The sequence below is a fragment of the Bufo bufo genome, chromosome 3 (assembly GCF_905171765.1).
Source record: "Bufo bufo chromosome 3, aBufBuf1.1, whole genome shotgun sequence".
Lineage (NCBI taxonomy): Eukaryota > Metazoa > Chordata > Amphibia > Anura > Bufonidae > Bufo > Bufo bufo.
Genome location: NC_053391.1, coordinates 554,208,742 through 554,221,925, shown reverse-complemented (window position 1 = coordinate 554,221,925; position 13,184 = coordinate 554,208,742). Strand labels below are relative to the sequence as shown.

Genomic DNA, 13,184 nt, shown 5'->3' with positions numbered 1-13,184 from the left:
CATTTTTCAGAGGTTTTTTAGAAAATGAAAGGTGGAATCTGATTGGTTGTTATGGGCAACTAAACCAATTTTCCTTTACACCATATTGATAAATCTACCCCACTATGTTTGACACATTTCGGCCTGTACACAAAGGAAGAGAACTGTCAATCATGGCGACCTGGATAGAAGAAGTCAAGAGGAATCACCAAACAAACAATTCCAGAGCCTTATAGATAATCCTGGCCGCGACCAGTGTCAAAGCTCTTTTCTCTAACATGTGCCAATGCTTTAGAGTTAAACATAGCAGAAAAAATTTCCAAAACAGATACTATAATTGTAATTTTAACTTAAAGGGGGTGTCCGTGTGATAGTAAAAAAATAAAGGCATGGATACTAAAAGAATACCCCCTCTGTTCTAATGCCACTGCAACTATCCTCTCTGACACTGCAGCCATCACATAATGTTTTAGCTGAAGATATGACATCCACGAATACCCGTGTCCGATCATGTGACTGCTGCCTGCCAATCACTGACCTCAGTGCTCTATGGCAGGGTTCCCCAACTCCAGTCCTCAGGGCCCACTTGCCGGTCAGGATTTAGAAGTATCCCACAGAATGAATACCTGTGGTAAATCCTGATGGATGGACACTAATTATATCAGCTGCCCAATACTAAGGAAATCCTAAAAACCTGACTGGTAGGTGGGCCCTGAGGACTGGAGTTGAGGACCACTGCTCTATGGCAAAAGACCATTGTGGCCAGTGATTGCCTGCTATAGTCACAAGCAGTATATACATGCTGCTGCAGTCAGGAAAACAAATCCCGGCGGGAAGACAGAGCAGCTACGCTGGAACACAGGGGGTTTGGATTGGTAATATTATTCTATTAGCATCCGCTTTAAAAAATAAAAAAAATGAACGTGGATAATCCCTTTAATAACACTAAAACAAAGAAAGAAACAGAAAGAAGTGGGTAAGCTGGCTCTATTTCACCCAGATAATGAGGTGCCAGTAGTCCCGCTGGGATTATGGACCCCTATATTACTGCTAGCCCATACCTAGATCTGCAATGCAACATTCTGCATTGGATTTCACCAGGATGTTTCTGCTCTTCAGGTCTCTATGTGCAATGGCAGGTTTTCCTTGGGTGCCGAATATTTCCACATGAAGGTGCACCAATCCACAAATAATAGATACTGCAAACTGTAGGCAACCTTCTGGATCAACGGTGGTCCTCTGGAGATAGTCATATAGAGATCCATTGTCATGATAATGGGTAATAAGCCACAGCTGAGTGCTGGAGTTCCGAGAAGTCATGTCAGATGCAATAAAGCCTAGAAAAGGCAGAAGTAGATGCTAAACATGTTATCCAGCGTCATAAAACCACTTGTCATAATGATTTCTTGGCCATATTTACCTCAGAGCTACCTTATTCAGTAGCTATAACGGCAGACTGTTACTGTATTGATATGGACAGGATGCTTAGTGGAGCACATCATTTGGAGGAATAGTGTCAGAGACTGGACACTTTTAAGGTATACAGGAGTAATTAAATAGTTGTCCAACCATTAAATATCATATTTGTTGTGTAAATTATTATAAAGTAACAGTTGGGAATATTACAGAATATAATGAAATTGCCCCAAAATTCGGGATCACATTGAGTCAGGATCTGGCAGAGATGCCGTGCACCACATTTATAAAATTTTTAGACCCTTTTGTTGGTGTGTGGTTTAGTGGGAAGCGGTATGTCTTAAGATGTGCTGTCTGCTAAACGTTTGGCACAAAGTAAGCCAACCAGTAGGTGGTGGACCACTAGACAAACGGGGAGATTTATTAAAAGCGGTGTATAGGAAAACTGGCTTTGTTGCCCCCAACAACCAATCAGATTCCACCTTTAATTTTCCAAAGGAGCTCTGAAAAATGAAAGGTGGAATCTGATTGGTTGCTATGGGCAACTAAGCCAGTTTTCCTTTGCACTAGTTTTGATAAATCGGCACTCTGGTACTCTTGGGGGCCAATCTGACCCTGAAGTGGATAAGAGCAGGCTGAAATTTAGTTATAGACAGTAGTTCCTAACATTAATGTTCTTGTGGATTAACGTCTAAGTTAAGTGCTAAAACAACATGCGCCTTATGTAAAAGAGCCAATAATTCATGTTATATGATGGCAGTCATTTTCCTGTGTTATGTCCTGTTGTGCTCCAAATAATTTCATCCTGTCTGCATGTCAGTCTAGTCTTCTAATAGGCCTGTAGTGAACTGACATGGTCACAGATAACAATTCAAAGTGAAGCCTGGTAGAAAACAGGACAGTGAGGCTTCACACAATGCCACCAGAAGTAATGGAAGATGACTCCCAGCCCTAGCCTAGATTGGAAGAACACATGGTAGACTACGGGATGGAATGCAGATAAGTAAAGGAAAAACATGTAATGTGCACAGAGCTGGGGGCTTGTTGGGGAAATTTTGTGGTGGGAATAGGGTTTAAGGTACATGATATCAGGCCTCGCAAGTGTCCCTCTTTGCTCCCTCTTTTTGATCTGAGGTATATATTTACAATATTATATTCACAATATTCATCCAGAAAGTGTTTGTCTGATTCCTCTCTGTATATTTGAGCCCATTTTGTATATTTTTCCATTATTTGATGCAGTTGGGATTTTAGAAATTTCCATATTCAGATTATTTTTGCGCCATTTCGTTAGAGAATACTATTGAAGTTTATAGATCTGTGTATAGAAAAATGGATCTTTCACACAATAAAAACCACAAGTGTCCCTCTTTAATCGTCCAAAAAGTTGGGAGGTATGTGATATAACAGTAATAATACAGAAAGTTTTAAATCCAATTACACGCAGAGATCCTTCTCTCTAAATGTACAGTATGTAAAAAAAAATCAGACTCCCTGTGGTCTAATCCATGGTCCTTTGGCAAGTCTAGACTACAGTCTACATTTAAGAGTGTGGTTTTATCAATACTAGTGAATGTCAGCCCTCAAAGTAATTTTATCCATCCATTATCACTGTGTGTATAATTAATGAGAAGCTAACCAAAATGGATTATAGAAAATGTTCCAGGATTATATAATGGAGCAGAATATATTGCAGGAACTGGAGACTGAACTAATCTTATGAATACAAGTTAACAATACCTTACCCAAAATATTTTCATGACGTAGCAAAACAGTGTTGTAAATCTCTGTCTCTCGGAACCATGATTGTTCATCGCGAGAAGAAAAAATCTTAACAGCCACGTTTTCCCCCTGCCACAGGCCTCTCCATACTTCTCCATATCGTCCCTTACCTAAATATTGGAAAACAAAAACAATCGATTTATGCTCACATGAGCTAGATTCTGCAACGGAAATCTGCAACAAAGCATATTACAGTATAAGGCTACATGCACACAAAAGTGGTTTGGTTCCGCATCCGAGCCGCATTTATTGCGGCTCGGGTGCGGACCCATTCACTTCAATGGACAAGGATAGGCATTGTTACAATAGATCCGCAAAAAAAACGGATGCCATACGGACGTCATCTGCTTTTTTTGCAGATCCGCAATTTGCGGACTGCAAAACACATACGGTCATATGCATGTAACCTAATGCACATGAATGGGGTTTTACAAAACCTTCCCAGCTGGCGCAAAAAGTAATTTGCACAGATTAGAGGGTATTATAAAATGTGTAGTAAAATTTGTCACCGATTTTACCTATTACATTGCAAATGGTGGTATTTAAAAAAAAAAATTGAAGCACAATGGAAAAAAACATTCACACACTGCAAACAAAAAAGCAGATTTGGGGGTATGATTTGATTCCAGATTTTTAAATCCTCAGCATGCCCCAGCTGTTGTGGATTTGGCGTGAATTTCTATTATATATAGAAACTAGCACAGGCATGCTCAACCTGTGGCCCTCCAGCTGTTGCAAAACTACAACTCCCATAATTCATGGACAGCCTACAGCTATCAGCCTACAGAAGGGCATGGTGGGAGTTGTAGTTTTACAACAGCTGGAGGGCCGCAGGTTGAGCATCCCTGTACTAGCAGAAAGACCCAGCTTCGCACGGGTATATTTCATCTATTTAATTTTATGTTTTCCGTATGTCGTAAAAAGATAACAGTTTCCCCCATATCAGTGACCTCTACAGTACCCGCCCCTTTAACAATGACCTCCACAGTGCCCTCCCCTTTAACAGTGACCTCCACAGTGGCTCCCCTTTTAACAATGACCTTCATAGTGGCCGCCCCTTTAACATTGACCTCCACAGTGGCCGTCCCTTTAACAGTGACCTCCACAGTGGCCGTCCCTTTAACAGTGACCTCCACAGTGCCCGCCCATTTAACAGTGACCTCCACAATGCCTGTCCCTTTAATATTGACCGGCCCTTTAACAGTGACCTCCACATTGCTCATCCCTTTTATAGTGCTTGCCCCTTTAACAGTGACCTCTACAGTACCCGCCCCTTTAACAGTGACCTCCACAGTGCCCGCCCCTTTAACAGTAACCCCCACAGAGCCTGCCCCTTTAACAGTGACCTCCACAGTGCCTGCCCATTTAACAGTGACCTCCACAATGCCTGTCCCTTTAATATTGACCGGCCCTTTAACAGTGACCTCCACATTGCTCATCCCTTTTATAGTGCTTGCCCCTTTAACAGTGACCTCTACAGTACCCGCCCCTTTAACAGTGACCTCCACAGTACCCGCCCCTTTAACAGTGACCTCCACAGTGCCCGCCCCTTTAACAGTAACCCCCACAGAGCCTGCCCCTTTAACAGTGACCTCCACAGTGCCTGCCCCTTTAACAGTGAACTCCACAGCGCTCGTCCGTTTAATAGTGGCCCCTGCCCCCCATGCATGTAGCAGTGTAGTTGTGCAGTCATACATCATTTGACTGAATATTTAAGGACATGCGAACTGCTAAAACCTGTGATCAGTTATGGCAACCTGGAGTAGGACATGCAAGCTTCTATTGGCTAATAAGGGACATGTGAACGTGTAAATGGTAGTTCGGATTTAAGTGAAAGGCTTGCTGGCTTCTATTGGCTAATGCAGGTCATTTTTTAGGAATATCTCAGGAACGGTATGTCCTAGAGAGCTGAGACCCAGTCTAAAACCTTCCCGGACACCTGATGTACCTGTGTGCCAAATTAGGTAAAGATCGGTCCAGTAGTTTGGTTGCGCATAAAGAACATCCAGACAGACGTCCAGACAGAAACTCATTTTTATATATAAGAGATATATATATATATACTGTGACACAGTGAGGGGTTGTGTCTGGCAAGGCAGGTATTTTCCTCCCAGCATGTGCGGGCGGCTGGGCTGATTTCCAGCCAGGTGAGGTCAAATACCGGACCGGAGTTTAAGTGCTGTTCCGGGTTTTGGCAGCACCTGGCTGTCCTTAAATAGGCAGCTGGGCTCAGCAGAGACGTCTCTGTTTTTGGTATCTGAGGCTTTGTGCCGTGCTGGAGGGCGGAGAGTCGCACACTGGGGAAACAGGCCCCCTAAAGCCTGCTGTGGACTACTGGAGGCAGAAATGCCAGCAAGGTGACTTGTGTTATATGAACTTTCCATTGTGTGTGAATTAACACCAACACTGCAAAGTTACGTGCTGTTTTGTGCAATTGCCTCAAGTGTGAATAAACACTGATGTTTTGAGTTAAGAACTTGTATTTTGCCTCTGTACTGCGCCCGCTTACCCTATCTACCAGAGCGAAACCCCACTATATATATATATATATATATATATATATATATATACAGTACAGACCAAAAGTTTGGACACACCTTCTCATTCAAAGAGTTTTCTTTATTTTCATGACTATGAAGGCATCAAAACTATGAATTAACACATGTGGTATTATATACATAACAAACAAGTGTGAAACAACTGAAAATATGTCATATTCTAGGTTCTTCAAAGTAGCCACCTTTTGCTTTGATTACTGCTTTGCACACTCTTGGCATTCTCTTGATGAGCTTCAAGAGGTAGTCCCCTGAAATGGTCTTCCAACAGTCTTGAAGGAGTTCCCAGAGATGCTTAGCACTTGTTGTCCCTTTTGCCTTCACTCTGCGGTCCAGCTCACCCCAAACCATCTCGATTGGGTTCAGGTCCGGTGACTGTGGAGGCCAGGTCATCTGGCGCAGCACCCCATCACTCTCCTTCATGGTCAAATAGCCCTTACTTTCAAAGTTTTCCCAATTTTTCGGCTGACTGACTGACCTTCATTTCTTAAAGTAATGATGGCCACTCGTTTTTCTTTACTTAGCTGCTTTTTTCTTGCCATAATACAAATTCTAACAGTCTATTCAGTAGGACTATCAGCTGTGTATCCACTGACTTCTCCTCAACGCAACTGATGGTCCCAACCCCATTTATAAGGCAAGAAATCCCACTTATTAAACCTGACAGGGCACACCTGTGAAGTGAAAACCATTTCAGGGGACTACCTCTTGAAGCTCATCAAGAGAATGCCAAGAGTGTGCAAAGCAGTAATCAAAGCAAAAGGTGGCTACTTTGAAGAACCTAGAATATGGCATATTTTCAGTTGTTTCACACTTTTTTTTTTATGTTTGTAATTCCACATGTGTTAATTCATAGTTTTGATGCCTTCAATGTGAATCTACAATTTTCATAGTCATGAAAGTAAAGAAAACTCTTTGAATGAGAAGGTGTGTCCAAACTTTTGGTCTGTACTGTATATATATATATATATACTGTACACACTGAACAAAAATATAAACGCAACACTTTCGGTTTTGCTCCCATTTTGCATGAGCTGAACTCAAAGATCTGAAACATTTTCTACATACACAAAAGACCCATTACTCTCAAATATTGTTCACAATTCTGTGTAAACACTTCTCCTTTGTCGAGATAATCCATCCCACCTCACATGTGTGGCATATCAAGGTGCTGATTAGACAGCATGAATATTGCACAGGTGTGCCTTAGACTGCGCACAATCAAAGACCACTCGGAAATGTGCACAGTTTTGCCTTACTGGGGGAAGGGGGTCAGAAAACCAGTCAGTATCTGGTGTGGCCACCATTTGCCTCACGCAGTTCAACACATCTCTGTCGCATAGAGTTAATCATGTTGTTGATTGTGGCCTGTGGAATGTTGGTCCACTCCTCTTCAATAGCTGTGCGAAGTTGCAGAATATTGGCAGGAACTGGAACACGCGGTCGTATACGCCGATCCAGAGCATCCAAAACATGCTCAATGGGTGACACGTCCGGTGAGTATGCTGGCCATGCAAGAACTGGGATGTTTTCAGCTTCCAGGAATTGTGTACAGATCCTTGCAATATGGGGCCGTGCATTATCATGCTGCAACATGAGGTGATGGTCGTGGATGAATGGCACAACAATGGGCCTCAGGATCTTGTCACAATATCTCTGTGCATTAAAAATGCCATCAATAAAATGCACCTGTGTTCGTTGTCCATAACATACGCCTGCCCATACCATAATCCCACCATGAGCCACTCGATCCACAACGTTGACGTCAGCAAACCGCTCACCCACACGATGCCACACATGCTGTCTGCCATTTGCCATGAACAGTGAAAACCGGGACTCATCCGTGAACAGAACGCCTCTCCAACGTGCCAGAGGTGCCAGGTCCACCACCAACAGAGGCTGAGGTGCCCAAGTGCCACCACCAATCATGGTTTCTGGGCAGCAGATGGTGCGGTCTAAACAGCGATCTACTGCTCAGAAGCCATGACTCTGTATGAGGACGAGGGATCGCAACAGCGATCCTCATACAGTGTAGAAGATCACTGCATGTAAATGCAGCGGTCTCCTTCACTGAACGGCCCATCTAAATCTACCTTTAGAAACTATGTGACCCAGACATGGAGGCAAAAGAAGTAACATAGCCATTAGTATAGCAATGGGCACATATTAGATAAAAAAAAGGGTGTGAAAGGAGAGTCAAGAGGGCCATCTACATTAAACTGGGACAGCCACCTCTAGATAGCGGTGGTTTCACGGCACCTGCGTATTGACATTATACTGACTGATTTGCCCACCAGGAGTATTGTTATTCCAAGCAGTTTTCCAGTGCATAAACATGTCCCATACATCAGACATATAGAACAGATTGCAGTTGCAAAAACAAATGACTGGCAAATAGAGTGCAAACTGAAATACCCTCTTCAATATTATCCCCCGTGTGATCAGTTTTGCCAATATTTCCAGTATGTTTTATAGTAAATACTAATGTCACTTACCTACACATTCCACAAGTGTAACTTGGCGAGCCACAGTTCTTTGTACCAGGAATGGAAGTCCTGAGCCACTACCAGTTGTACAGTCTAAAAGATCCTGCCAAAATTAAGGCGTATCTAATTATTCTTTGCACAGTCAGCATTATCATAGACATCAAGAAGACCATTTAGTCTAGGATTATATTTGCACTGGTACTTCAGTTTTTCTGTTTCATTATAGAAACAGGAAAATGAAAATAATGGCAGTGTTAGATCCGTCACATGATGGACACCAGTGGTGACTGATTGACTATTGTTGGTTCCATTGGGTTTCTGTCATGGCATCTGACATTTTACAGGAACAAAATGTAGTATGCCATTTCTGGCTTTTTGGTGGAATCTAACAGAGCTAACATGTGATCCCAGCCTAAGATGCATAGTCTGAGGGATAAAGGGGGACTGGGCACTTAAAGTGGCCCTGGAAAAAAACTAAAAGTAGCCCTGGAAGAAATCCTAAAGGTGGCCCAATATTGTAAGTGGCTCCAAACTGACAGAAGAAGGGGCAACACAAGTAGGCAGGGACACAGAAGTAGGCAGGCTAGCAATACTGTATCGCAGAACACAACACAATACCACCCCAATGGATCCAAATACATCAGTGTAGCACAAAATACTGCTGCCCACACCACAGTATGCAACTGTATCATTCTCCTGAGGATGGCAATATAGTTGAATTCAGGAGGGCACCTGCAGCCACTGGCCAGGCACATGAGTGCCTGTTGCTCCTACATTAAATAATGCCGAGAGCAACAGATCTTTATGTATCTGGCTGATGGTCCTGAGGAGGCCTTGTATGGCCCCCTGGGCATCAGCCCACTGGGAAATTTCTCTGTAGGATCTATGGCCAGTCCGCCTAGCCTATGCATCCGGCACTCCATCCTTGGTATGCAACCAATGTACATGACGTCACTGTTCTAGGAAGAGGCAGCAGTGCTAATGGCAGCACTGCAGCCTCTTCAAACAGCTGATTGGCATGGGTGTCAGGAGATGGACCACCACCGATCAGATCAGGTCATCAATATTTTACTCCTTTCCTATTACTATTTTCATCAAAGTGTAATTCCAGCCTGACTGGAGGGTCCCTTTAATGACTTAAACGCTATCACCTTTTATTACCTATTGTCAGTGTCCTATGTCTTCATTATAAAATAATATTCACATTAATCCAGGATCCATGGCACTATTGTAATTGTCCTTTTATGACATATCTTTACTTTCAACATAAGCTACTTTCACACTCGCGTTTTGTCTTTCCGTTTGTGAGATCCGTCATGGGCTCTCACAAGCGGTCCAAAACGGATCAGTTTTGCCCTAATGCATTCTGAATGGAAAAGGATCTGCTCAGAATGCATCAGTTTGCCTCCGTTCCGTCTCCATTCCGCTTTGGAGGTGGACACCAAAACGCTGCCTGCAGCGTCCATGACGGATCCGCCCAAAACGCGAGTGTGAAAGTAGCCATAAATGTATTTTGTCTTAAAGAGGTTGTATCATAAAGACAAGGGGATAAGGGGACCCATGCCGATCACTAGGATGGGGGCCCATGCTCCCCATTTGAATGGAGTGGTAGACACACATGCATTCTGCCACTCCATTCAGCTTTATGGGGCTGCAGGAAATAGCCAAGCACTTGTTTTTGGCCATCTCTGGCAATCCAATAGAGCTGAATGGAGTGGCAGCGTGCAGGCATGTTTACCACACCATTCAAATGGGGAGCATGGGCATCTATCCTCATGATCGATGTGAGCCCCAGAGATTGGATCCCTAACGAACTGACTTTTATCCACATATGGCTAGGGGACAAATTGTCTTCATGCGACAGCCCCTTTAAGTAAATGACCGATCTTGCCTATTATTGTGTGTAGACACAGATGACAATTTTGAGATATAACATATGACTTTGTGTACATTTGAAACAGAGTCATATTGTAAGGTCAGTAATCCAATGCCATACAGTATATTGTGCACAAAGCTGTGGTGCACCTTGCATAGAGGCAGACAATGCAACTGCTATGGGTTGGTGGTAGCTGGGGTCGAGTGGCATTGAGATGCTTTTACTGCTTCCTGACAAAGTCAATTAGTTTTCATGCAGCAACCACTAGGGGGAGGGCTCAATGAATAGAGATTTATACAGCTTCTATTCTGTTCTATTGTAGTTGTGTTAAGTCATAAATACTTAGCACCCTCTAGTGGTAGCTTCAAACATCCAGCCTTTTATTATTTGTAATGGCAAGAAAAGCTGAAAATTTGGAGCTCACTAACTTAAAACCAATAGGAAAATATGGTCAAAAATGGCAACAAAAATGCAACAGACACAAAAAATACCCTACGAGCAGTGCGTTTTTTGTGTCTGTTGCATTTTTGTTGCCATTTTTTCAAAATGTATCATGTTCTTGGAGTGGCATTTTTCATGCATTGGTTCATAGGCTTCTCTCTAGGACTGGACAAGTGCATGAAAAAACACATGTAAAATTTTGAAAAAAAAGCCAACCACAAACCAGGTAAAATTCATGGTAGATTTGGTTCATTTCCTTGTCTTAGAAAAAAAAAAGTGTATTTTTCCCTGTTTAATGGGGGCTACTCATAATAAAAAAAAAACTGGATACACTGCTCACAGAATGATTAAAATGAAAGTCAGATTAAAAAAACTTCTACATAGCATTATCTTTACTATCCTTCAAATGACTCACCCCTAAAGTGCTGTCACCAAGTATTGATGCATTAATGATGTCTGCATGGCCAAAGTCAATGAGTCTTGGCAAGGACTCCTTCCGGCTGCTTTGCTTAATTTTCCAGAATAAGAATGCAAAAAGCATAAGAAAGATCACAAAGAGAACGATGGGGAGGACAGTCACTAGGAGGAGGCTTTTCACTGGGGGTTCCTCAACTTTTATGGAAAAGAAACATATTGTTAGTTATGTGCGTCTCATCAGATGCTGTAAAAAATGAGAACAAAATTAGTTTTACAGCTATTAACTAAGAGCCTGGTGCAACTGCAACCTCTGCACCCCCTACAGCTATGCCCCTGCCTGTTATAAAGAGTAAGGAACAGACTGATGTTGAGTTTTCAATCTGAGCACAGTGGATTTTAAAAAATATGGAGACCTTTGCACATTTTTTTAATGTTCATTGCCTTTTACATCCAAAACTAAGCAATTTTCTAAATAGCCTTTATTAAAAAAAAATCCTACCATTTTGTTGTTGTGGTGTCTGTAACCTCTGTACATAGCTGGCTGTCCTGCTGCTTCTGGCTTTACTCTACGCCTCCCCTCTCCCAGTGTTCGCTATAACAGCAGGGAGTGGGCAGGGCTATATTGCTGTCCTAGGCATTTTAGTTTCCCTATTAATATTCACTCAATAGAGATAGCTGACGGCCAAACACTATCCCTCCCAGCTTCCCCATACTCATGCCATGCTCACTGTGTTCATAGGTTTTACTTTCCAATGGCAGCAACCTCATATTTTAAAGAGTGTCTAGTAGAGTGTTACATGCACTAGGCTGCTTACTACCGTACTACATGTATTGTACTGCTTTCTACTTGTGCTATATTCACTTGACCACTCTCTACTTGTACTACATATATTGTATTGCCCCACAGCTGTTCTAGATGAGCTGTACTGCTATTTACCTGTGCTATATAAAATGCTTGCTGCCTGTACTATGTACTGTACTACTCTCTATATGTGTATTTTACTGCCATCTGACTGTATTACATGTACTGTGCCACCGTCTTGTTATTCTAGGTCAACATTTCAAGGCCCTATGTATATATGTACAGTGAAATCGTAACCACACCCTTATCCCTTACTATTTAAGATATAAAATATGCATTTTTTTAAATAATGAGCAGACTACATTTTTAATGTCTATTCTGGGTTTAGGTATGCTGGTTCTGTGATAATAGATGAACAAACCACGGAGGCCATGATATACCACATTGAATGTAATGCTTTTAATATGATCCAATATAGGTGAAGATTTTATGGACATGCTGCTAGATTTCTTTGTTTGGCATTTAAAAGGGGTTGCTTACCTCAGCAAATGGCGTTTATCACGTAGAGTAAGTTAATACAAGGCACTTACTAATGTATTGTGATCCTCCATATTGCTTCCTTTGCTGGCTTGATTACTTTTTCCATCACATTATACAATATCATTTCCAGAGGTTACGACCACGCTGCAATCCAGCAACTGTGGCCGTGCTTGCAGAGAATAGGGAAAAGGCACCGGTTTCTCTGGTGTTCAGGACCGTGGGAGCGTGCATAGGCATGCATGGGCAGCAGCTCCAATCCTGCCCACCTCATATAAGTGGTGCAGTGGTGGCCGTAACCCCTGGAGAAGTGTATAATGTGATGGAAAAATGAATCAAGCCAGCAAAGGAGGCGAAATGGACAATCACAATACATTAGTAAGTGCCTTGTATTAACTTTCTCTACATGATAAATGCCATTTGCTGAAGTGAGAAAACCCCTTTAGGAGAAACACATAGAGATGGTCCCTTTCTGACAATAATGTATGATTTGCAAATATTTCTCAATAGCTCAGAAATACACCCCCTGCCCTCTGAGGCTCTGTCCTTGTAATATCAATTTCGAAGATGTCTTAGTTTCATGCAATATAATAGGTACTTTACCAGGTTTGAAGATGGTGACATTTTCATTACAGAAATCTAAAAAACAACAATGGACATCTGAACTGTCACTCCTGCTATTGCACTGCTCGTTGATACTGTTATTAAAACAGCCTCGGGTTCTCTGGATAGCTCTAGATTCTTCCAGTATCTCCTCTGTCACAAAGCATATCCTTCCAATACAGGTCGTTTCTGAGCAGTATGGCCCTTGACAGGTACAGTTGTAATAGATGATGTCTGTAATGAAATGAATACGCCTTCAGATTAACCTCAGCCAAAGCAGACAATTCTCT

At 42.3% G+C, this 13,184-nt stretch overlaps 1 protein-coding gene across 2 annotated transcripts in view; it reads right to left on the bottom strand.

Moving 5' to 3' along the window:
- The window catches only part of ACVRL1 (activin A receptor like type 1), a 113,411-nt gene that overhangs the window by 52,111 nt on the left and 48,116 nt on the right, over positions 1-13,184 (bottom strand). For both annotated transcript variants that reach the window (XM_040425468.1, XM_040425467.1), the window contains 5 exons: positions 12,895-13,128; positions 10,951-11,147; positions 8,228-8,321; positions 3,141-3,287; positions 1,041-1,316 (listed from right to left, as the gene is read on the bottom strand). In XM_040425468.1, coding sequence (XP_040281402.1) covers positions 1,041-1,316; positions 3,141-3,287; positions 8,228-8,321; positions 10,951-11,147; positions 12,895-13,128 — 948 coding nt within the window. The remainder of the gene's footprint in view (positions 1-1,040; positions 1,317-3,140; positions 3,288-8,227; positions 8,322-10,950; positions 11,148-12,894; positions 13,129-13,184) is intronic.